The sequence below is a fragment of the Panthera pardus genome, unplaced genomic scaffold (assembly GCF_024362965.1).
Source record: "Panthera pardus isolate Hobbes unplaced genomic scaffold, ASM2436296v1 HiC_scaffold_17, whole genome shotgun sequence".
Classification (NCBI taxonomy): Eukaryota; Metazoa; Chordata; class Mammalia; order Carnivora; family Felidae; genus Panthera; species Panthera pardus.
The window spans coordinates 102712365-102737506 of record NW_026526732.1 but is presented as its reverse complement, the minus strand read 5'-3'; the positions used below and the strand labels follow the sequence as shown (position 1 = coordinate 102737506).

General features: G+C 44.1%; 1 protein-coding gene across 8 annotated transcripts in view; it reads left to right on the top strand.

Moving 5' to 3' along the window:
* Nucleotides 1–16521, top strand: part of TFAP2B (transcription factor AP-2 beta) — a 30160-nt gene extending 13639 nt beyond the window's left edge. For 3 of the 8 annotated variants that reach the window (XM_019457389.2, XM_019457393.2, XM_019457394.2), the window contains 5 exons: nucleotides 4479–4698; nucleotides 6335–6453; nucleotides 8620–8761; nucleotides 11597–11856; nucleotides 12923–16521. In XM_019457389.2, coding sequence (XP_019312934.1) covers nucleotides 4479–4698; nucleotides 6335–6453; nucleotides 8620–8761; nucleotides 11597–11856; nucleotides 12923–12984 — 803 coding nt within the window. In that variant the 3' untranslated portion in view covers nucleotides 12985–16521. Of the gene's footprint in view, nucleotides 1–4478; nucleotides 4699–6334; nucleotides 6454–8619; nucleotides 8762–11596 lie in introns of all 8 variants that reach the window. The other 5 variants (XM_019457390.2, XM_019457391.2, XM_019457387.2 and 2 more) reach the window with 4 other exon arrangements.
* Nucleotides 16522–25142: the final 8621 nt, after the last annotated feature.

Below are 25142 nucleotides of genomic sequence, written 5' to 3'. Positions count from 1 at the left end.
AGGAAGAGGTTCACATTTCCAGAGCTGACTTGGATCCCAATAGGTATTTATTCAACTCAAGACTCTGAGATACATTCCAGCCACCCAGGGAGTAATCAGAGTTTACAGAATTTTTAAAAATTTTTATTTATTTTTGAGAGAGAGAGAGAGAGTGAGTAGGGGAAGGGCAGAGAGAGAAGGAGGTACAGAATCCGAAGCAAGCTCCAGGCTCTGAGTTATTACCACAGAGCCTGACGCGGGGCTTGAACTCACAAACCCGTGAGATCACGACCTGAGCCAAAGTCAGATGCTTAACTGACTGAACCATCCAGGTGCCCCAAGAGTTCACAGAATTTCAAAGTTGGAAAGCTCAGACACTCTTCTCCAACTCCCACCCTCCACCCCCAGTGGGGAGGAGGGCGGAACTGAGATGGAGAGAAGATAAATGACTTCCCCAAGTTCCCAAACACCAAGTAAGTGATGGGACCCATTCAGTTTATAGCCTCTTAGACTTTGCCCCTAAAGGATGCTAACACTGGATGTTCGTAGTTCTTTATATGCCAGCTTTCTTTGTGAGAATCCTTTTATTTTTCTTTCCAGGATTTCAGTGCTCACATTTATAGATGTGTTGTATATCCATGTGAAATAATATTTAGCCCTCAGGTAGATGAGAGACAATGCAAGTATAAAGAAAAGGGTGCTCTGCTGGTAAGAAGTACTTATTTCAAGCAGTATTCAACCTCTTGTTGGCTTCCTGGTGTAGCTTACATATTTAAGTCTGAGTACCTTTCAGAGGGACTCACCTTTGAATCCATTAGATGGGTTCATTTCTTCCTTTCTTCTCCACCAGCGGATCAGACCCACAAAGGGTCTGTTTGCAGTCAAACACAGAGATCTCAAGGCTACGGTTTCATAGTTAAGTTTAAAAAATACACATTAAGAGCTAGTCTATTAACACTTTGGTTCTCTATAGTCCACTAATGAATAATATTTTCTGTAATCAGTTTTCCTTCCTCTCTCCTTAAATAAAACTCCAGTCACTCTAATGAAATACTGATTGGGTTTAAACCTTTTTTCTTCTCCCTAATATAATGCCAGGAAAAAAGGAATGGAGCAAGTTTTGTGGATGTTACGTGCAGAAGTTGGCCATGATATGCAACTGAGAACTGAATAGGAAAAAAAAAAACCCAACCAGTTTTAATGTATGCACAGAAAGTTGTAAACATGTAAAGAACTGAAAGCTTCACGCTGAGTTTTGCTATGCTCCATTTCCTTACCATTTCCTGCTGTCGCTTTAAACCTATCTTAGTCATCTCTGGGTTCCATGAGCAGGAACAGTGTGCTCATAATTACTAACAAATCAACCGGGTCCTGTTGCTCTCTGGGTTTATTGATAAGCTGGAGGAAAGCAGAAGGGAAAAGACAAAGAGAATAAAATATGGGGTTAATCAGCTGAGCTAAGCAGGTGTGAAAGTGGAGGGGAAGGTAGATAACACTGCTAGGGATTTAAAGGAAAGTTAGGACAAGAAATGTGTAGGGTCTAGTCTAAGATACCAAGATTAAGGTCAGAGTGGGAGAGGGTTAGAACCTGAAGATGAGGGAGTAGAGTGTAGGAACATGATTTATACTTAAATTAGAAAATGGAAGGGCACCTGGGTGGTTCAGTTGGTTAAGTGTCCGACTTCAGCTCAAGTTATGATCTCAAGGTTCCTGAGTTCAAGCCCTGTGTTGGGCTCTGTGCTGACAGCTCAGAGCCTGGAGCCTACTTCAGATTCTGTGTCTCCCTCTCTCTCTGCCCTTCTCCCACTCCCACTCTGTCTGTCTCTCTCTCAAAAATAAATAAACATAAAAAAATAAATTAGAAAATGGAAATATAACCTGAAGCATATCTGCTCAAATGGCTTGCATCTTTGGGGGGCTGGGGGAACAACAACAAAAGAGGACAACAATGTGTTGACAGAAGCTGACTGGATTGGTGATATTTAGGTGATAATGCATTTGAGGAAAGGTACAGTCCATGGAACGGAAGAGAACACTATACATTCCCCAAAGGAAATGGCTGTTAGGTAAATCAGGCAATTAACAATAGTGAAATTAGAGGGCAGGTTATAAAGTGTCTCTAAAGGCTTGGCTTTTCAAGAGATTTGGCATCTGGGACTCTGAGAAGCAGGTAAAATTCCAATCCTAAGGGATATTGGTTGTTCAGTATGGGAAACAGGAAATGAACTTAGTATTTTCAACTTAGTAAGGTTTTTTTCTTCTGTTAAAATATTCTATAGTGAGGTTTATTTTCTGTTAAAATATTCTTTCCAAATAGTATTTAAATATGAAAATATTGCTGATGTCAAAGATGAGATTTTTTTTACAACTTATTTCTATAGTTCATACCATGTTAAAATTACAAAATTATATCTATATTTTGGAGAAAAGTTTCTCCAAGGTTACTTGAAGCTAATTCCCATGATCGTAAATTATTTGTTTATAGATCTTGAATACAAATCTGAAATATGGAAATCAAGAGTGCTGTGAAGAATAAGACAGATCAAATTAGATGTGGATGTTGTGTAAGAGAATTAAATGACAGGGTGTTTCCACCAAAATCACTGTCTTTTAAATGACTTTAACTCCGTATTTTACTCAAATGTAATTAACACTCACACTGTGACTTTTCATTGGTTCACTCTCAAAAGGGAATATGAGAATGTGATGAGGGGAATCAGAAAGAAGAAAACATGTTCTGTAGCCCCCCCGCCCCCAACCAGGACAGTGCAGAAGATCCACTCTGTTACCTAACATCACTCCCTGTTCTGAGACAGGGCCTTGAACTCTGCAGATCCAGAAATACTAAAACATCTAAGGAGTAGCAAAAGGAAATGCTCCAGGACCTCCATCCATTCTTCTAGGAAAATCCTTTTCCATGAGATGTTTGTAAAGGGCCAAACTGCAATTCCTAATAAATAAGAGATTTGGGACCAACCTGGCTTTCAGGAGTCTCCAAACAATCATGGAAGTCTGAATGCTGGAATCTGTAGTAGAGAGAATAAGCTGTTACAAAAATACTCACTGTTGGTTATTCTATACAAGAGAAGTTGTACAACTTGTTTGACATGTAGAGTTTTAGGCTCTGGATGGTGGAAAGAGCATGTCTTCCCCTACCAGGATGATAAGATAAGACATAATCTTTATTAAAGAGAAGGAATGGGAGCCTTCTTTTTCATGCCAGATGCATGTTTCAATAAATCCCCTGAACTGGTGATCAACAAATATTGTTTGAAGATTTGGGGGCTTCATATCCCATCGGAAGAAGCTAAGGTGTAAGGCAAGCCAGGAAAAGTCACCTGCCCTGTGGCTTCTAGAGCCTGCAGAAAGAAAATGAGCTTCAGCAGTGTAGAAGTCCAAAGGAGCAAGACTGCCCGGGAATTGGGAGATTGGCCATTCATTGTTCCTCATTCCCAGCCCTTTGGTTCTACTGAGCCCCGCCTCTTCCTGAGGTGCAGATGACACTGAAACACAATTAAACAGAAATACAGGCTGGAGAGACTGAATGCGCCTGGGTAGCAGTGGCAACCAGCTGTCAGCTCTTATTAACTTCTGCATAAAACATACCTTGAGTGCGGTTTGTTATCAATTACTTGCCGAAATGAAACAACTGGGGCAAGGCAAGACCTCCGCTCACATGAATTAGAGTGATTGGTTGATTGATCAGGGCACCTGTTGTAAATCATAACTGCTCCAAACAATCACCAGCCGGTGCTTTAGTTAATTTGTAAACAAAATTCATGTCACTGTGGAATTGCTTTCACTGGAGAGGAGCATTTGGGTTCATTTCTAAATGAATATGTTGTTATGATGTAGGAAAGAATGAGATCCACTTTTACAGAAATGAGCAGCTCTTTCGAGCCCAAGCTTAATGGTATTACTTGGCTGTTCTTGAGCAGTGTCTGAAAGAGCCCACTCTCCAGTGCTCTCCAGTGATGACCATAGATTTGAGTCCAATAAGAAAGGGGGGAGGGGTTCTCATACAGAACATTGGTATTACCATTTTATATCATTGATAATGTAATCACTCCCAGGCTTCAGCACCAAATATGATTATTATCCTTAGGGGATGGATGAGGAATCTAGGATTTAGAGAGGTTCACTGAGATATCTAAGGTCACAAGCTAGCACATGGTGGAATAGGATTTGCCGGGTTTCACAGCATAATTCAAACTCTGGGCTGTCTGTTTTGATTTTGTATAGTAAGTGGGACTGTGGCAAGGGGCACTCATAGCTACACACATGGGGTAAGTTTCCAGAGGAGTGATGGCTTTTCCATTTGTTTGTACACAGTGCTCTGAACGCACCGCAGCCCCATTGGAACAAACACTTCCTCCTCCAGCTTTCCACTTGGCGCCTGTCCTGTGGCCTCGCCCCTGCGCACGCACCGACACATTCTATCAGCCGGTCACCAGGATCGAAACCCGGTCACCTTTATGGCATATTTTTTTTCTCCCTAGTTCCGGTTCCTCCCAAATCTGTGACTTCTCTGATGATGAATAAAGATGGCTTCCTGGGAGGCATGTCCGTCAACACCGGCGAGGTATTTTGCTCGGTCCCGGGCCGTTTGTCTCTGCTCAGTTCAACTTCAAAGTACAAAGTAACTGTGGGAGAAGTTCAGAGACGGCTTTCGCCCCCCGAATGCCTCAATGCGTCTCTCCTCGGCGGCGTCCTCAGAAGGTAAAACCCCCAAATCGGTTATTACGGGGTGAAGGAAGAGGGCGCTCCCGGAAACCAACATATAGCCCGGCGCAGTTGCCTAGCAACCGGGCGTCCAGCGCGCGGCCCCCCTCTTCCCCCCCTCCCCCCCAGCTGCGCGTGCGGAGAGCTAAGGCCGCCACGTGCTGAGGGCAGCGCGCGCAAACGCCGCCGCCCCGGGACCCACGCGCCGTCAGCGCGCGCCGCCTCGCCCTCCCGCTGCGATCGGTGGCTGGAGCCGCCTACTTTCCCTGCCCTGTGCCTGGCGCGGGACTCCTTCCCATCCCCGGGACACTTCGAGGGCGTTCTGTAGCCTGAGTGAAACTCAGAACCGACACACACTTATCTAAAACAGACGTTTCATGGAATAAACCACTTTGTACCAGTAACGTACTGTGATACTTCTCTGGTTTGTTTTAAAGTATGTTTGGCGGCCGACTAAATCGGTCACTAGCCACCAAAGCATTGTTCCCTCGGCTTGAAAAATTCTGCACTAGACTTGCGACCTCTTGTCTTCAGTAAGAACACCGCCAATAATAACAATGGAATATTAACAGTTATCCCGTGGGGGCATTCAAATGGTCCTCAATATTGGAGGACCTTGTGAAAAATGGAGGAAGAGGTGGCTTTTATCTTAAGATTTTAAAGCCTCTCCCCAGATTCTCTGCCAGTGCCTGGACAAAGGACACTTTGGTAGTGTCTCTGATAGGAAGGTGACGCTGTAGGAGACGAACTTTTCAAGCTGGCCTATTTGGGGGGTTGAAAGTCCCTTTCTTTCCTAAAAGTGGCTGTGTGAACTGTACCACCAGAGAGGTCAGAGTAACTGGGTTTTTTCTTGTATTTTTGCCAAGACTTTAGCACATACAGGGAGAGATGAGGGAGGAAGTAAGGGGGTGACTCATGGATTTTTCTCACTTTGAATCCTTTTGCCGTGCTCTCCAAGTGAGTCCTTTGAGTCCTGGAGTGTGGAAGTTTCTTTCATTCACCCCCTGGGCATTGAGTGTGTATAAAACTTGCTATGAGATTAAGTGAGATAATCAATATACAGTGCTTATCGCATAACTAAACTCCCTAAAGTGTTAGTTTAACTGTTATTGCGATTACCATCATCATGTTGGTTTCATGTTTCAGTCTTCCTTCCCCTTTTAACCCAACTCCATCTTACAGCAATTCTTGACCCCTTCCTTCCTCGAAAGGCCCACCTGTTTCAGCTAGTGCCTTCTCTCTGAACCACCCAGTTCTTTCCTTCTTTTCGGCAAGGTAGCGCTTGCCCAGTTTCTACTTACCAACTAGCTCCATTACGAGGAAAGAGCTTGTGTGTTTGCATGTGCAACTTCTACCTTTTCTGGACCCACAACCTACATCCTAATTATTCCCATCTGGTATCATTTTATTTTCTCACGAGATAAAAAAAAGACTCAATTTTTTTATGCTCTGTATTGCAGAAATTAAGCAAACCTCAGCAAACTATCAGCAAATAACCACAAGGAAAGGGGGAAAATGTGCTAACCTCAAGTTAAAACCTCTTCAAGCTCCACTGGGCTTTAGATTGCTAAGTCTAAACTTTGTTTCAGGAATACTCTGAGGTTAATCAGAATGTTAATTCTTGCAATTTCAGAGCCAAATCGAAAAATGGGGGGAGATCTTTGCGAGAAAGGCTAGAAAAAATCGGTTTGAATTTACCCGCGGGCAGGCGCAAAGCAGCAAATGTCACGTTACTCACCTCCCTGGTGGAAGGTAAGCAAGACGTGTGGCCATTTCACGAAGTGGCTGAGTTTAACTGTTGGCTGAAGGCTGACATTTTACACGTTTCATGATTAACTGGAAATCACTGCAATTGTTGTGCCCTTATGAGTCGAATGTCAAGAGGCTGCCTGAGAGAAGTTCAAAGGTCCTTTTACTTAGAGGGAACTGGCAATTGTAGAGAGGCCAAAGGACATGTGCAAGAGTCCCTAAGCTCTGGAGAGTGCTCAGGTCCAGACTCTAAGGCAGTGCAGAGGTCACTTGTACCACCATGTGCAGGAGACAGTGTGTGAAACTCCCTCTGTATGAATTCTCACAAGAGTAACTCTGTAAGCAGCAATCCATTTTATATTCCTCTCCTTCCCAGGTTCTACCTCTGAATCGTCAGTAGTAGAAAGCACATTGTCTTTTTTCATAAGGAAACTATTATTGCACTCCTGACCCCTAATGGTTATTTTAAAACTCATGCCACTCCCAGGGTTCTATCTCCTGCTGATTACCTGGGACTTATTATTATTATTGAAATATGGCTTAATAAGGCCAATGACGCCTAGGAGAAAACAGGGTGCAGGGAGGTGCTGAGGAAACATGGAGGGGAGTCACGTATGATCTTCAGTGTAGATTCATCAATTGTGAATTAAAGGGCCACAATTATGACAGGCACATTCTAATTTGCTCATCATTTTGGGGTTGGGGATGATATTTATGGTATGTAATAAACAGGAACTTCTACACAGTTGAGAACAAGAGGATCTGCAGTTAATTTGTGGGACGGGGAAGGGATAGGAAATACAGCCAGATGGTCTTAATGAAGGAAGTTATAGAATTTTCTCTAGAGTCTAACATGTTGGTCTTGGTTTTTTCTTCTATTTTTATGGATGTGATATTATGACACTCCTGTGGGGAATTGGTTTTTGGAGGAGATCTTAGAATATGTAAGCAGCAACCATAAAGTCATCACATTTACAGGCATTGCACTTTGCCATCTTTAAGGCAGAGTTGCCTGGCCCAAACTTACCCTCTGGGGAAGCAGTCACCAAATTTCCAGATCACACTGATTAGCAGTTGATTCTCAGCCTGGGGGGTTTAGTTTTTGCCCTTCAGGGATTTGTTAGTATCACAATCCTCATTTTAAAAAGCAGTCAAGGTTATCTCTGCCTAAGACTTGAATTTGGGTGTAGAAGGAAGGAAACTGTAAAACTACTGAAGTTACAATAGTTAGTTGGCAATTTTCAGTTTTATGGATCTGGATCGTTGTAAGCACCATGCCTGAAGTCTTTTGTTGTTACTATGATAATGATGATTAAAAGTAAGTCATGCTCCTTAAAAATCACATAGCTATGGGATAATTCACCATATCTCTTTACCATGTTCAGGATCTTCCCTGGAACACCTAAGGCTGTGCATGAAGGGCTATTAGTGTTTTATTTGAAAGGTCTTCCACATAAGCTGAGGACTCAGATGTCCAGGTTTTCTATAGTTGCTGTGTCATCTTTCTGCAGTAGAAAGTTCTTGAGTAGGAGAATGATGACAGGAACCTCTGAGGAGAGACCTGAAACCTATCAGGGAACTGACAAAGAATACATATTTCATTGTTGGACAGAAACACTCATTCCTTATATGTTTCTTTAATATATGTGGACATGTTCACACGTGGAATTGTTTGTATATATTTGTTATTAATAAGATATTTTTTCCTAATGCAATCATAGGAAATACAAAAGATAACACAAAAGATAGGAATACTTTTAAACTTTATTTAAAGCAGGTATAACAGGTGCTTTTTAAAAAGGGAAGGGGGAAATCTGGCTTGAATGTCTAGCCAACTGTCTAGGTGCAATTGTAAGGTGGCTCCTGAATATATCTGCCCTTAAGTGAAAGCATGGTGTGTAGGAGACCCAAAGCTTTTCAGGGGATGTCTAGCTAGGACTTGGCTAAAAGGATCATCAGAGAGAGGCTGGAAAGAGCAGCAGGAGCAAAGTTTATTCCATCAACTTTATGGCTTGAGAATCCTTTTTATCTGGGCATCAGTCTCACCTTTGGTTTTGCCCCCAACAGCTGGCCTCTTCTATAAATAACAACGGTTGACCAGGGACCGTCTCCTGTCCTAGATGATCAGGGACTAGGTGCTGATTATTACCTCTACTCCCGTCTTTTCAGGAGAAGCTGTTCACTTAGCTCGGGATTTTGGGTATATTTGCGAAACAGAGTTTCCTGCTAAAGCTGTTTCTGAGTATTTGAATCGGCAGCACACGGACCCCAGTGACCTGCACTCCCGAAAGAATATGCTGCTCGCTACAAAGTGAGTATCCCAGACCCTCAGCCCTCCTCTCTGACTCCCACCTTGCTGCCTCCCCTCGCTTGGGAGGACAATGCAGACCTCATTTGTGGGGCTGGGAAGCAACTCAGTGGTCCAAGTAGCTTTTGCAGCCTGTGGATTGCTGGCTAGGATGCCCTCCCAGCTCCACCCTCTCTCTTCTCTCCCCCCACGCAAGTTGATTAAGGGCTGTGGGTTTGTCTTGATCTCCTCTATTACCAAGTTTCTGGGGGGAGAATGGCTTTATTATTATGAATCCAGGCTTTTTACAGTTCTTATCCCCAACCCTGGGGATCCCAGGCAGGAGTTTTCTGGGTCTTTCCTGGATCCAGATCTTCCCTGGATCCCTAGGTGCACATTTCTTCCTGGTTTCACATCTCCCGTCATAGGCACACTCAGGATGTCTATATGTCACCCACGTGTACCCATCTCCACCCGCAGCTCTAATTATTCTCTTTCCAACGTTGCTGTTTGGCATCTTCCACAGACGTAAAATTTACTACAATTCCAGAGGGGAAAATAGTAAATCTCTGGCTAAATTTAGGTCTAGAGCTCATTTGAACTTTTACAGTGGGTTTTCTATTTATTTGATTTACTCCTGTCTTTGGCTTCGGTGTCATATTGTTGGTGTTTTATGGCCGACTCAGGCCTGCAGTGGGCGGCGCTGTGCGCGTCCGCACGTTTCTCTCCAAGGCTCGGCCCAAACAGCGGCGCTCATTTATTTAGTGCTGGAGGACGCAGTTTGTTCCGTTGACAGCGTAATTTAAAGAAATATATGGAAGGCTGAAAAATCATTTGCTCAAATTTGTCCAGATGTTTTTGAGACGTGATTGGAATTTGATTGCCCCTTTCCGCAGGGTCAAAAAATATTAATGTCCCAGAACTTTAATTGCTTACAGACCCTGCTTTGGGCTTTGAAGATTTAGAATGTTTGACTCTGAGCATTTGTTCCCCCCAGTTCAGAATTTCTTTTTTGGCACTTTGGTAATGAGTACAAACTTAAGGACAGACTTTAACCATCTCCTTCTATGATCAAAACTTGGCTCTCGTCCTGTTTTTGAAAGTTTTTCTTCTGATGTACCAGCTAGCAGTATAATGGATCTGTTGCCCTCCTACCCCTTGCCCTGCTGTCTGGTGGTGGGGGACCTGTTGGTGCTTTATAAAAGAGTAAATGTACTTTGGGGGAAAATAAAACTAAAGTGTATAAATTAGATAATAGGATTTCACCCACCAACTCTTATTTCCCGAAGGAATCCTTGTAACTTCCTCCACCCCATCACTCCTTGAAGCCCTGTGGCTTCACTTAGGACAGCACTTCTTAACCTGGGGTGAGTATCAGAATCATCTGGGGAGCTTTTCCAAGGTATTTGTGGACCTAGCCCCAGGCCCTCTGAATTGGAATCATGGGGTAGAGGCATGGATACATGCATCTGAGCCCCACAGGTGCTTCTGAGGTGCCTAAGAACTGCCCTATTTACTTCAGCACCGTCAGCACCGTAACCTATTTCTTCCTGGTTGTGAGGATGTAGATGTGCATTTTGAATGGAGTAACCAGTAGAGAGAGGGTAGAGAGATGCCTGTCAGTATTATCTAACCACCAGCCTTAAAACTAAAACCTTTTCACCTGCTGCAGGTGGGGGTGGGGGACGTAGTCTCTGTCTTGTTTAGTCATTACTCTTCCTGAGAGTAATCCCCCTGGCAAAGGATGCCCCAGGGTCACTGATAAGGGCCTCTGGGTAACTGCCTTGTTTACCTGTTGGCCAGGCCACGTGTTTCCAAGCGTCAGGCCACACTGGAGGTGAGGGTGGGGGGTGGGGAGGGACTGGGACTGGAGTTGTATAGACCCATGGACTGGTGGAAGCAGGTTGACAGGAGAAGTTTGCCAGTCTGTGAAAGGTCGTGGCCTTTGGGAAGCCATGCCATTGGACCTTCTGGGCTAAAACCATCCTATATTAAGCCTCTTGTCCATCTCCTATATTAAAAATTTCTCAAATAAGCTCAATTCGTAGGCACACAGGATTTCTAAGGCTGAGAGTTTCCTCTAAATTGTAGTTGCCCTGAGGAAATAAAAACCTTCAACAAATAAAAGTCTACCCTCCCCAGTGTCTTACCCATCTACCTGTAGGTTTTATTTAAACAATGTAGGAATCCTTTTATATTGACAACAATCCTGTTGTACAAAGATTTTCAGTAGCCTGTACTTAAAAGAAAGGGGAAGGGGGGAAAATACCTTCCTTCCCAAATACTGCAGGTAAACAGATTTTTGCTTTGAATGGAATCAGCATTCTGTCCTGGAATAAACAGTTGCTTGCCCTGGGCCATGCAAGTCTCTGGCAATCTGCTTCTGTGCCAGGGACGGGCTTGTGGTTTAGGGGCCTAAATCTTTCAGGGCTTTTTGAGTCTGATCATCAAGAGGTTAGAGAGGCAGAGGAGAGGAGGGGGAAAGGGCTTAAAAAAAATCTGCCAGGTAAGAGCCAAAAATGATTGAATAGTAAAGATCAAACGCTAAAGCCTAGCGGATTTCCCAAGCAGGGTTTAGGCGGTCCTGGAATGAAGGAGGAAAGACTGGATGTGGGGAGAAAGGCAAGGCTTTGGGCTGTAAGGGGTGCATAACTTCCCCACCCCCGCTTTCCTTCTCGTCCCAGCTGCTCTAGAAGGGAGAGTGCCGTGAAGGGAAACAGAGCGGAATCGTCCGCATTAGCCTCGCTCTCCGGCTCTATGGTGACCCGGCGCCTCTGGGCTAGTGTGCGCGTCTCCTTTCTAATGCCAATGACAACGACACCGAGAGTGATTTTTTCTTCCTCTCCCACCTCTTTGCAGGCAACTTTGTAAAGAATTTACGGATCTGCTGGCGCAGGACCGGACGCCAATCGGGAACAGCAGACCTAGCCCTATCCTGGAGCCGGGGATCCAGAGCTGCCTCACGCACTTCAGCCTCATCACGCACGGCTTCGGAGCCCCGGCCATTTGCGCCGCACTCACGGCCCTGCAGAACTATCTCACCGAGGCGCTCAAAGGCATGGACAAGATGTTCTTGAACAACACCACCACTAACAGGCACACGTCTGGGGAAGGCCCAGGTAGTAAAACTGGCGACAAGGAGGAGAAACACAGGAAATGAAAAATTAAAAAAAAAAAAAAAAAAAAAAAAAAAGAAAGAAAGAAAGAAAAATGTTTTAAATACAAAAGGAAAACAGAAAAAAATTTAATTTTAGCTTTAAAATGTTGGATTGGCTTTGGAAGAATTAATTATATTAGGTAGAATACACATACAATCAAATTTTAAAAAAAGAGCTAAATAACTTTAAAAAAAAAACTGAGGCTTACAACGGAGCAACAATATCGGTTCTCAGTGTCTATTTCAAGATACACTTGGAGACAAACGTCCGGATTTTCCACTTCGGTTCTTTCGAGCTTAGTAATACTGATAATAAAAGAAAACCATGATTTTCCCCCTTTGGAAAAATAAACATAAGACTAAACATGAGAAAACGCTAACTTATTGGAAGAAAATCGGAGAAACGTTGGTGTCAGTGCTTTGAGAGTTGGTTGACTGAGACGCACGAACTTTTTAATTTTTAATATTTTTTTAGGAAACTCTCGCAGTCCCCGCCCTTCCCCCTCACCTCACCCCTCTCCCAACCACCCTTTTCTATGTTGCCCTCCCTCCCTCAAGCTGTCACGGGAATTTTCCGGGATGAACATGAGTGTGGTTAGCCCCTTTGCGTTTGCCCCTCGGTTACCCCCGCCCCGCCCTGCGCCCTGCGTTGTTAACTCACCGGTGCCCAGCTCCCGTTGGCACCCTTCGGGGAGGGCGAGGGCGGGCGGGGCGGGAGGCCCGCCGTGGTGCCGGCGGTGGCTGCCGTTTGTGTGGGCCCGCCGAGCAGAGAGGCTCCTGCGGCTGAGGAAAATCCGGATCAATAAGTTGATTCAGACTCATCATCAGTTCCTTTCAGAAATGTTACTAATTCCCAGCCTTGCCAGCACCTGCATACAGAGAACCTTGCATTTGTTATGTTTGTGTCATCTACCAATTTTAAGAACAATAGTAAAAAAAAAAAAAAAAAACACAATATGAATACGTTGATTAGTATGTAATTCCTTCGGAGGGGTATGTACCATTTCATTCTCTTCTGTTTTCCAAAGCTTTGCCCGCATGGTTTATGAGCTTCTTCAAAGAGGACTTGGGCTTCCTACACAATCTATAAGGTACAGAGAAAAAAAAAATCCGATCCTTTTTTAATCAAAGCCTGTGTGTCAGAATTCTGCAGGTGCACTTCTTTAAAGAAGCTCAAAGGGAATAATTTAGAAAGTGGCCAATAAGAAATTGAAGCAGCTTTGAGTCTAGTTGCTAACAGATACCTCAACACGGAATTCCAGGGGAGGGGGGAGCTGAAAATGAATTTTAGGGGAGAAAAGTAAGGGTTCGTGGAGTCCAAAAGCAATATTGCCCTGCCTTTGAAATAGATTCCATTTCCTTGGGCTCTTTGGTGATTGCTGTTTTAGCGGGTAAGGAAGCAGCTTTTCGAGTGGTCCTGGGCAAGAGGGTGGTGCAAGCTTCCGTGTTTCAGCAACAATTGTTTTCTACAAGATGCTTTCTGAATGAGGCATCACCCCCCCCCCCCCCCCCAAGACATGCACTCGTTTTGGCATATGATGGCAAAATAATGAATGCAAAGTGAAAGGAGATGTATTTCAGCTTTGAATTTTACCGTCTGTATACACTGGGACTATTATTCCCAGTGGATAAAGTTTCATGCATTTACTGTGTCTCATTCTGGCAGCCCAGCTCCTTTCTTGGGCTTCATCTGGGCATTATCGTGAAATAAAATCTGGAACCTATTGTCCCCACTCTCCCAAAAGCAGTGGGGAAATCCACCCCCAGTAGTCTAAATTTAGTGTTGATACACGCACCTCTTTATACAAAGTAGACCTTAGGACCTTTGCAACATCCCTGGAAGTTAAAGATCCAGATGTCTGTTCTTCAGGATTCACAGTTAGAATCCAGTGGGACTCTCAGTTCTGCCGCCCCAAAGGGCTTTGGCCTTGGGGGAGGGGGGGTAGGTTGGAGGATTGGGCTTTAGGCACCTGCTGAGAGCTTTGCGCTGACACTTTCATAGGGAAGGGAGTTAGGGAGCAGGTTTTAGGTCACCTGGAAGGTCCAAGCAACGGTTACTGTCACTCCCCAGCCCAACTACCGCTAGCTCCTTTGGGGACCTCTGGGTGTGCAGGGCTCAGCCCCAGACCGGGTTAAATACAAAGGCCGGGAACTAACCCCTATGGAGAGTGTAGACACTCCATCTCTCCCCAGCTCAGAAGCCTGCGCCTTTGTCCGAGGGCCTGGCCGCTTGCATTATATGTATTCTGGTTGCAAAAGGCCAGGAGAAACCACACTGAAAACCATCGTCTCCTTTCCTTGCAGGGCAACGCGCCCCACGCGTGTGACGTTCGAGAGACGCGATGGACGCGCCTTGCTCTTACTGTGCAGGTCCTGAGAGCGTGTGGGCCACTGACGCCCAGTCGTGTTGAGGACATAGAATCAGCCGCTGGAGGGGCCGCGGGCCGCGCGGGCCCTTTTCGCTCTCGGTCTCACCCTAAGGGCTAAGGCGACCGAGAAAGCCCCATTCTCCAGTAGGTAATGGGGCGGCGCCACGGGGCAGCAGGCGGGGAGGGGTCTCAGCGCTGCCTATGCCCTTTGCTACCAGCGGCCGCTCCGGGCACTTGCTCCCCGGAGGCAAGTGGCCTAGAAATGTCCAGGGAATCGGAAGCTTCCCCCGCCTTTGCCAGGATGAAAACTCTCCCCCTCCTCACGCTTCTAAAGGCGGGTGATGGGATAGGAATTGTGCTCTTTGGCTATGCAGGCTCCCTTCAACTCCCTCCACCTTCATTTGTGTGTTCCTCCGCGCCCCCGCTAAGTAGAGCCCTTTGCGCCTCCCCTGCCCCCCTCCCCGCGTGGAGAGAGCTCATTGCCCCCTCTCCCTCCCTCCCTTCTCCTTTTTAGGTACGACCCCCACCCCTTTGCTTTCGTTAGCCAGGCCCGCTACGTTTATCTGATAATTGAGTTATTAAAAGATTTGGTTTCCTTGGGCCCATAAATCAATAAACAGTAGGATTAACGCAAGAGTTTGCCTTTTAAGTCAAGGGAAACGTTTAAAACAAGCTCTTCTGAGCTTTGTTTTCAAACCAAACAGGTGAGTTGCAGCTCTTCCTCCACCCCTGCACTTTTTAGACAGCCGCGTGCCCCCCTCCCAAACGCTCAGTCCCAAACCAACATAGCTAAAGATAGAAAAAAGGAGTCAGGATGTGGCAGCGTTGCCTTCACACTTTCCACTCTGCAAGTTCCTTTGGAGTTTCCAGAGGTCGCCTGACCATTCTCTGTCCGACCCAGCCTCCCCTTACAGGTATTATGGGTCTCAGGGGGAGAAACAAAACAAAACAAACAAAAACAAAAACAAAACAAAACGAACAAAAAAACGGCGGGGGAGCTGTCCAGGAAAGTATTCCACCATCAAAACGATCTTTAATTTTCCCCTTAAACTGGGAAAGTGACTTTCTCTCACCACCCCCACCCCCAAAATTATCTTCCATTTTCTTTCCTTCTCTCTGGCTCCACATCCTTAGCTTTCTCCACCCCCACATAAAGAACCGAAGAGGCTTTCAAAGACCTGGCTGTTTTATTTTCTTTGGCCAAGGAAACCACTTTCTCTCAAGCAATTATTTCATATCCTATGAAAACTTTGGTTGAATGGAAAACCTGAAGCCTCGGACTTATCTACACACTGTTCCTCTGGTACAAAGCCTTACTTAAAAGGGCAACTCCTTCTTACTTAGAGTGTTTATAGAGAATTTGTCATCACATCTGATATCCTGTATGCGTAATACATTATGTGGAAAGGAAATAATAACCTTAAACCATCTGATGTTGCCTCAAGAGCCCGAACAGTGTTTCCCCTCCTGTGCCAATATATGTTAAATTATCGGGGTAAAAAAGAGAAAGAAAGAAAGAAAGAAGAGTAAGAAGAAATATCAAAATTCATTTTTGTTTTCTTTCAAAAGGTGGAATGAACACTATTCTTTAAATGCCAAAATTGACTCCACTGTTGAGTTGGTCTCTAATTCACTAACATTGTTTTTGCCACACAATCGAGAAATATCAATCTATTGGCTCTTCAGAAGAAGAGCTCTGGAGGGTATCCATGTTAAGTTTGTATATATTTATTTATGCTTAATTTAATGGGAATGTGTAAATATGGCAAGTAGTTTGGGATTATTTATCTGTGAATCTATACCTCTGTGAATGGGTGGTTAAAAAAAAAGTAAAAAAAAAAACCCAAAAAAATAGCTTGCCCCTAGGTAGAATCCTATCTGAATTTTTCTGTTCTTTATAGACGAGCTGTTATGGTAATGGGTAGAAATTGGTTTATTGTCCAGTGTTGATCTGATTTACACAAATAAAAAGACTGTTGTGTTTTTGTTGTGTTTTCATCTTCAGTTTCTTGAATATGGACATTGTTTAATTCTACAGACAGAAAAAGTATAGCCAAGAATTTTTTTTTCTTTTTGTCCCCTCTCACTTGAAACACAGGCAATGTTTTCGTTACAGCATAAATACAATAAATTTTGCTTCTTAGAAAAACTGACACTTTGTTTTCACTAGGAGGTGTTTTTTATTTTCTTAATTCCAAGTTGACACTCTTCTCTCTTATTTCGAACTAGATTTTCAATAAAAGCTCATGTTAACTGCATCTCTTGGTTTATTTTGCCCTTTAAAAAAATGAGGCGTCAAATTTACTTCCCAGGCAACTAAAACACTCTGTGTCCCAGTAACTAAAGGGCTCTGGTTACAAGTCAAAGATGATGCTCCCCTCCCGCTGCTAATGGGATAGCATTCTGGCATGGTGTTCCTTGGAGGAAATGGCACAGGAGATGCCCACAGGGCCAGGTATGGGCTCCTGCACCCGACACCTTGGGATTTGGAGGAGTTAACTGTCTTATTTCAGGATTGAACCCAACCCTGACCTCACCAGCTGTGCAAAGCCCTCCATAAACAAATGAGGAACAGCTCCTTTGACCCAGAGGAGGAAAAAGGCATAGTTGTCTTAGGAAGTTAGTTCTTACCTTGGGCTCAGAGGCTGCCTAGAGAAGCCAGAGTTTTTCTCATTTGGGTTAATGGGCTGCAGCCCAGCCCTAATGGGCTGCAGTGATCAAACATCTTCTCAATCTGTATTTCATCCCAAGGCTAGGGTGTCTTCCCTAAGGCAAGGAACGTAAAGTCATCCAAGATGTTACACAGTCTGGACAAGTCACTGTTTCTCTTTGGACCTCAAGGTCTTTATCTGAAAAATGTGGGTCTCCTAGGGTCCTTTCCAACATCAATATTGCCTAGTTTAATTACAAAAAGCAGAAACAGTAATGTGTATATACATTTAAGGATAATCAGCAAAGTCAAATCTTGGTAACTCCAGATTATAAGAGTACTTAGCATATAGTTGGTGCTCAGTTAATTAATTAATAATATGCCTCCCATATCAATTTTCTGTTTTTCAGGTGAATCATTCCCAGTTGGACTTCCCGATAGGGAAAGACAGAAGGGACAATGGATCTGCTTTATGTGAGATTTTCCACTTCTTGCCTTCCTTATTAACTAAAGAAAGGTGGGGAGGGTATCATGGCTAGAACTATAAATGACTAAATCAAGACCCCCCCCCCCAAAAAAAAAGGAAGGGAAGTAGAAGGATGGAAAGAATTGCAAGGGAAATGTGATTAAGAGGGCATGCAATCCATTTATCTATAATAAACATAGGTGTATGTATTTTTCTCTGGCTCAACTATATTACAGAGTTTCCTTTTCATTTGCTTTTTGGAGAGTGAGAGCTTGGTTACCACTGGGATTATACAAAGTGGGTGGTGAGTAATTTCCCTTTCCTATAGCAAATTTTCCTACAGAAGTGTTACCTCCAACTCTGGAGAAACAGACCTGCCTGCCATCTATTATCCTATAGGTAAATTCAAAACCCTGCCCCCCCCTTCCTACCACCATTTGACAAGGCGAGTATGTATCCCAGACAGTCATCTTTGCTAGGTAAAACCCAGGATCTTGAATGTCTGAAATGCGAAAAAAGAATTAGAAGGCATGGAAGGAAGAACTGGAAAGAGAAGGAAAGGAGTAGGAAGCCTGAGACGGCCTTGTCTAACAAAATGGCCTTGTCACAGCTTCCCACTCCCTTTGTTACTGTTTTACCAAGCTGCGGAGGGAGTATGGCAAGCCGCAGCTGGAACCGCTAGGTCCTGGATCCTGACCACAAGCCCAGCACAGGGACCCTAGGTAACTTGGAGAAAGTGTCCCTGTCCACCCCACCCCTCCCTGCCTGACAGGAGGCAGCCAGCCCATTTGAGCGGCTTAGAGTGCCCCAGAAGCCCACCTGCCCGCCGGTATTAGAGGCTTAAGGGCCCTGATTAAAAATAATGCTAGGAGGAAGACGATTACTTTTTTATGAGGCCACATTCTTTTCCTTCGTTTGCAAATAACAGCCCCGTGGGGTCCCTGCCCTGGGACCCGGGGGCAGCCAGAGCTTAGAGCCACTAGAGAGATGCTGGCCCGAAGGGATGTGTCCCTTCCCGAGGCTGTTCACGACTCCCGACTCAAGCTGCCTTCCATGCTTGGACTTTGAGGGCGGTTGTCTGTCATGTAGAAGCCTCAGAAATTAAACGCGCAGCTCACAAGTCCATTAATTTTAGCTTCCCATTAATCTATTTATAAGTGAGCCAGCGCTGGCTCTATAAATACAGTCCTATAAAATTGAACTCCTTCCCATAAATCTTCCAAGTTGTTTATTTACATGTATTCCCTCGCCATCTAACGAGCCTCGTTTAAACTGGGGGAAGATTCAGGCTGACTTGACCCGCGATGGGGTGTGCTTCTCCGCCCGCCCCAGCTTCCTCGCTGGAATTGTGGGCTCTCGGGGAAGGAAGGAAATGCATAGAGACGGAGGGGGTGGGGTGGAAAAAGGACGGCGAAAACTCATTTTTCCTTCTTGACTTTGTTTCCTTGTTTCTATCCCAAATTCACGCTCTCCATATTTCCCATCACAAGCTCCACGTTGATTTATATCGTCATAAACAGCATTCTTGAGACTATAGCTTCTTTTATAGCTTGGGGTGAGCTCTTTTTTCACTTCCCTAGCAGCCACTACTTTTAAATCAGGGCTCATAAATAACCCCGTCGCTTCTTTAGGATGAGGTCAGTCAAACGTCTCCTCCGGTCCACTTTCTTGCTTGGATCCCTCCGTGCCCTCCCCCAGCTCACTCTAGTTGGCACACTCCCACCGCCTTTCAGGCACGTTTGCAGAACGCAGCCGCGCACAGCAACGTGGAGGCTGGGCACCACCAGCGCGGTGACACTGACACCCCAGCAAGGTGTCTGCGTAAGCCTGTACCACGCGTGCGCCGCTCCTGCCTCCGCCGAGCCCACGCACACAGAGCGGCTGGCCGAGTCTAGGCAGGCTCTCCCGGTGGCAGGGCAGCGCGTCAAGAAGCGCGCACGCGCGGTTGCACGCGCACGCGCCGCGGCGCCCCAGGGTGCGACTCCAGCCCCAGCTTCTGCCCGGGACAGGGCACGAGCTTGAAAAGGTTTTTGCTGTGAGCCTTTGGAACCGAGGCAGCGAGTTTGCAAAATCGGCTGCAGTGTAGGCAACGGTGTGTGTGTGTCTGTGTGTGTATGTGGTTACGTTCATATGGAGGGAGCAGTTTTGTCACAGAAGTTCAATACGTTCCACGTTGGTCACAAGCTATCAAGGTCAGGCGGCGATTTTTGCCCACCTGTTCGAAACTTATTGGTTCTCACCACCCTGCTTCTTTTCGCTTTTTCTCTGCTGCATCCTTCTGGAACTGATTCAGGCGAGAGGCGTCCAGACCCGAGTAGGGGTCACACCTGCTGCTGGGAGAGGCCTCTGCATAAAAATGCTCTTTAAAAATTTTAAAAAGCAGTACAATAGCCAATGGACTTAGCAAAGCGTGACTTGCCCAGACCGCATGGAGGGCAGCTCCAGCAGTCATCTGTGACTCACCCACCAGCTAACGTCCTGGACGTGCCTGTTAGTGGAGATATTAGCCAACATTTCTAGGATGTGGCTGTCGGATGTCATTAGCCAATGCACTTAGCTGGAGGGGGGGGGGCGGTGTGTGTGTGCATGGCCACGGCTTATAAGTGTGGAAAACTTTTGGGAGATCAGTATGCCCTCTGTAACAGTCAAATGTTGCTTCTTGTAGGGAAATTTATCAAATGACCAGAGAAAAGCTGGCACAAAAACAGTGCGGTATATAGACATGGGAAGGGGAGCTTCTTTGGGAAGGAGACTGGGCGTGAGAATCTTTCTGGGGTGGAAACTTGACCCAGGTCAGACCTGTATACTATGTAGACTGAAGTGCAGGAGGATCTAGTCAACCTAATGAGTTCTAGTGCTCACTATGTGAACCATCGAGTCCTGAGCGCTAGAACCTGGCATCCAGCTGCTCAGTTAGAGCCTGGGCAGCTTGGGAACACCTGATTACGGAAGGGCTGGTGGCTGTTTAAGTGGGAAAAGCAAGTGCGACCCTAATCTGAGTTTCCAAGGATAGGATTTTAGAGTTTCTACACAGCGGTGGTTTTTACTGCTGAAATGTCGACCATTCTAGGTTTGGAGAGGGGCCAGGAGGGGTTATACAAAATGGCTGGGAAAATCACAGTCAAGACAAAGAAAACAAGCATAAAACTCATCCAAACCTCAGTGTTCTATCAGCACCACTACCACAACCCCCCACCCCCCAAATGAAGGAGAAGGAGAAACAGAAGAAGAATCAGCAGCAGCCAGCGCTTTGAGATCAAAGTATTAATCTTGGACCAGGATGGATTTTGTGTACATGTTAGCTAACTTTATAAATGATTCTGCAAGGAAACTAGGTGAGAGACCTTTCTTGGGGGGGGGGGGTAGGGTGGGTTACAGTTAAGACTATTTATAGACACACACACTATTACAATATGGGAATTTCCCAAGAACTGGACTAAAGAAAACAGCCTAAAACAAAACAACATTTACCAATGTGAATTTTCTTTGCCATGAGAGTCCCATGTGTTGGAAAGATTTAATCTCATGTCTTAGGTTTTAGGGATGTTGTTTTCAAGATAGAATTTTTTGGTCAGAGATTCCTAAAGATAGGACACTTCCAAAAGTTAAGGCAGAAGCCAATTTATTTTCAATGTGTTGCTTCACACACTTACCCTTTTGTTGTCTTTAAGAAGCAGGGGGCATAGGCCCAAGCCCCATCAACAAAATGGGCCCACTGAGTGATTCGTTCACTTTTATGTTCAATTTAAATATTCTTTTCTTTTTCAAAAAATAAGGGCCTTTGGGGCACCTGGGTGGCTCAGTCAGTTGAGTCTCCGACTTCAGCTCAGGTCATGATCCTACAGTTTGAGCCTTGCATTGGACTCTCTCCTGTCAGAGCAGAGACTGCTTCTGATCCTCTGTCTCCGTCTCTCTACCCCTCCCCTACTTGGGATCTCTCTCTCTCAAAAAATAAAAAAAAAATAGAAAAAATAAGGCCCCTTCAAGACAATGGGGCCAATTAATACAAAGAAGGATCAAGCTGATCTGGGTCTCTGTGACCTTTTACCCTTCTTCTAATCCTCAATAGTGAACATCTGTGTTTGGCAGCCAATGTCCTGAAAGTAATAAAGACAATTAGAACATTTTATTTTTTCTTGGGGGAGAGGGGGTTTGGTTGTCAGTGTGAAGAGGTAAAAACCTTGTCTATGACACTGTTTTGCAGGATAAAACAAGGGGAAATATCAGCCACTAGGCCTTACTGCTCGATAGGCCCTGAGGAAGTGAGCATAGTAATTACCCGAAACTGAAGTTATAGGTAATTCATATTTCTCCTTTGTTTCTTAGTTTGTGGGCAATTTATTTTTTATTTGTAAAAATTTTTAAAGTTTATTGATTTATGTTGAGAGAGACAGAAACAGTGTGAGTCAGGGAGGGGCAGAGAGAGAGAAAAGAGAGAATCTCAAGCAGGCTCCACAATGCCAGCGCAGGGCCCGATGTGGGGCTCGAACCCACGAGCCAAGAGGTCCATGACCTGAGCCGAAACCAAGAATTAGACACTTAACTGACTGAGCCACCCAGGTGCCCCCTGTGGGCAATTTTTAAAGATAATCCTATCGTTTGTCAACTTAGCATGAAAAGAAAATAATGTCCACCTGTCTCTAGCCTTGTTCTGAGTTTACTTCCAGTTGTGAGCACAGTTCAGTTAGGTTCTTGAATGTATACATGCTCCCTCTCCCACCCCTTTTGTGAAGACTCTTCTCTCTCTTCTACCTAAGAACAAAGAATAAGGTATTCTAGAGATAATCAGAGAAATTTATCTCCAAACAGATGTCAGCAGTGAAAGCAGGTGTTGGTTTTCTTTGTATGAGCTGTCCTCTTGGCATTCTGCTGTGGGTTTTTGATGATCTGAAGGTTGCTTCCTATGAAAGACATATATCTGATCTTGAAGGAGCAAACCTTTTATAGCATCCATGCGTGAAACTACATCACAGTTTAAAACTCTTGGGTGAAGTTGAAGTTCAAAAGTGACTATATTATAGAGTATATTATATATAGACTATTATATATTATATGTCATATACGTGTCTCCTGGAAGCTCAGTTGCAGTGAAGCTTTTTTAAAATGGAGATCATTTGGAAACATTTTTAATGTTCTAAAATTTGTAAAAGGGTGTGTATTTAAGAACCGGAACATGGAACTTTAAAATGAGGGTAGAGTTTTCCTGCATGGCTTCTCTGCATATCATCACTCTGATGTGTACGCAGAAACATGAGTTTGTGGTTGAATTGTTCTACATTTAATCACATATGTGCATAGGCACACACAGAAGACTGTTTTCATTCACCATTTCTCCTTGATGTTAAACATGTGTTGGGAATTTTGGAACTCTGGCTTCTCTAGATCGTATTTGTGACTTTGTTCTTACACATGCAGTTTAGAAACCTACAAGGTGATAACTAGGTTATTCTTCCTCTCTCTCTTTTTTTTGCCGTTAATAACTCCGTCCTTCTTCCTTTTCTCTCCCCCACTGGTTTCACCCCTCCCCAGCATTCTGTCAAGCAATAGGCTGTAAAATAGTTATCCAGACCAGCAGCCAGGCAAGTGCCGTTTGAGAGTAATTTCTGCCCCAAGCATTTAGCCCAGGGCAAAGCAAGCGTGCTCTCTAACTGATCAACCTGGATATTTCATTATTCATTAATTTACTGTTTAACCAAATCCCACTCATTATCAGAGGCAACGCTTGGCAGAGCCCAGCGAACAGTAGCAGTTGGTGTCAGGCGTGGAGAATTGGCCCATTTGATCCTGGGCTGTTTTATTATTCAACACCACTGACTGAGAAAAAGGTCCATGAATAATAAAGAGCCAAAGCGTGTTTGAACTGAGAAGCATGACACAGCCTTACAAAACAGCAGTTAGAAAATTAAAGGCAAGGTGGCCCAGACTTTGCATTTTTTATCTTGGCTGTGGGCACAGACATTTATATCCCTACATTGTTTTCAGTGATTTTTTTTTTTTTTAAGTCCTTAAGACAGAGGCATTGGTTTCAGTCAGCCTCACCCTTTCAAAACAGACCATTGAAGAACTCAGGAGCAAACTTACACAGCAAGAAACAAACATGCCTCCAGATGGGAACTTGAAAATGTAATTTCTAACCTTATAATCAGTTAAGTCCTTTGTGGCCTTTCCCAGCTATGGGGAAGATTTGGGTGATTTTAATTCTCCTTTGGACCTGCCATGATTCATACCCTGGTTAGTTTAATAATATAATTCGTGATGCTGATCAAACACATATTAAATTCCTTTTCTGTCCAACTGGTTCCTTGACAAGACTTTGGTTCCATGAGTACCTGGCCACAAAGATCACATAGCAAGGGTTTTAGAGATCCTATAGGTGATATCTAAATTCTTGTTCATATGGGAGAAGGGCCTATGAAATATATAGGGATGAAAGGAAGAGTTTATGCTCCCTCAGAAGCACACTTTTTGAGCTTACAGAGGCAGTAGTGGTCAAGAATTCTTTCAGGCTCTGTTAGGTCTGTAAATGCACAGTTGAATGCACTTGTTGGATCCATTGGTTGTGGCTTAAAAGTATGACTGCCTTTCTCACTACCTGTCCTGTCATACATGTAATCCTTTTTACTCATTGATTTATAGTCTTTGGAAAAGCATGATGAGATCTAAAACAGTCATGATTATAGTAACTTTTGTATGTTATAGTAGACTAGTAACCCCTTCACTTCACCCACACACAGCCATTCTTATGCAGTGAAATAGAGCACAGGGGGTGTGGCTCTTCCATTTAGATGAGCAATAGCTGTGTAGGAAAAAGTTTCTTGAGACACCTAAAGTCCATGGTGCTAAGATGACACATAAAAGACTATCCAGAGATGTTGATGGTGAGTCAAACTTTGAGTGATTTTTTTTCTTCTTTAATATTAGAATCAGTAAACAAAGTTTGAAAACACTAGGGGGAGGCTTGGCTTTTTCTTTCCTCAGGATATTCTCTTGCCTGCCTGGGATGCATTTGGGAACTGTTGTTAATATGTTGGATTTAAAGCAGGACAGGATGTTAACATGGAAAAAGTTCTTTTAACATCATCAACCTGAACAATTCATTTTACAGATGTTTAGAGAATGACTCATCCAATCTTATATATGTAGCTCCTGGTGGAACCACAATTAGTTCCAAAGTATTTTTCTGGTATAGGAGGTCTTAAGACTTTGGTTTTTTTTTTTTTTTTCTTCTAGATGAGATTGTTGAATTTTTTCTACATGTATTCTAGTACTTTTGAAGAAGAGGCCTTAAAAACATTCTGATCCCATACAACTGAGATATGGTATTTTGAAGAACACATCTCTTACAATGGATGTTCTTTTGGTATTGCAATTTTTGCCATTATTTATAAGAAGAGGGTGAAAATTGTTCTTCCAACTTAGTTGGGATTGGAGGGTCAGGATAATAAGATAAAGAACGACATTGTTTTCCTTCCTAATGTGGTGGACCGGTTGTTCACTTTTAAATGAAAGTGACGTAAGTGTGAACATGATTGAAACTTATGACAAAGTTAATGCCTTGACTTCTCAGATCATACCAGCTCTTGTTAAATCATAAAACCACACACCCTTGAGTATGACCACATATAAAGGCCTCCCCAAGTGAAGAAATTAGGCAATATCAGGCAATTCATCCACTTGAGAATCACAAGTTTCCTGTTCTCCGTTTTCTTTTTTTTTTTTTTAACGTTTACTTATTTTTGAGACAGAGAGAGACAGAGCATGAA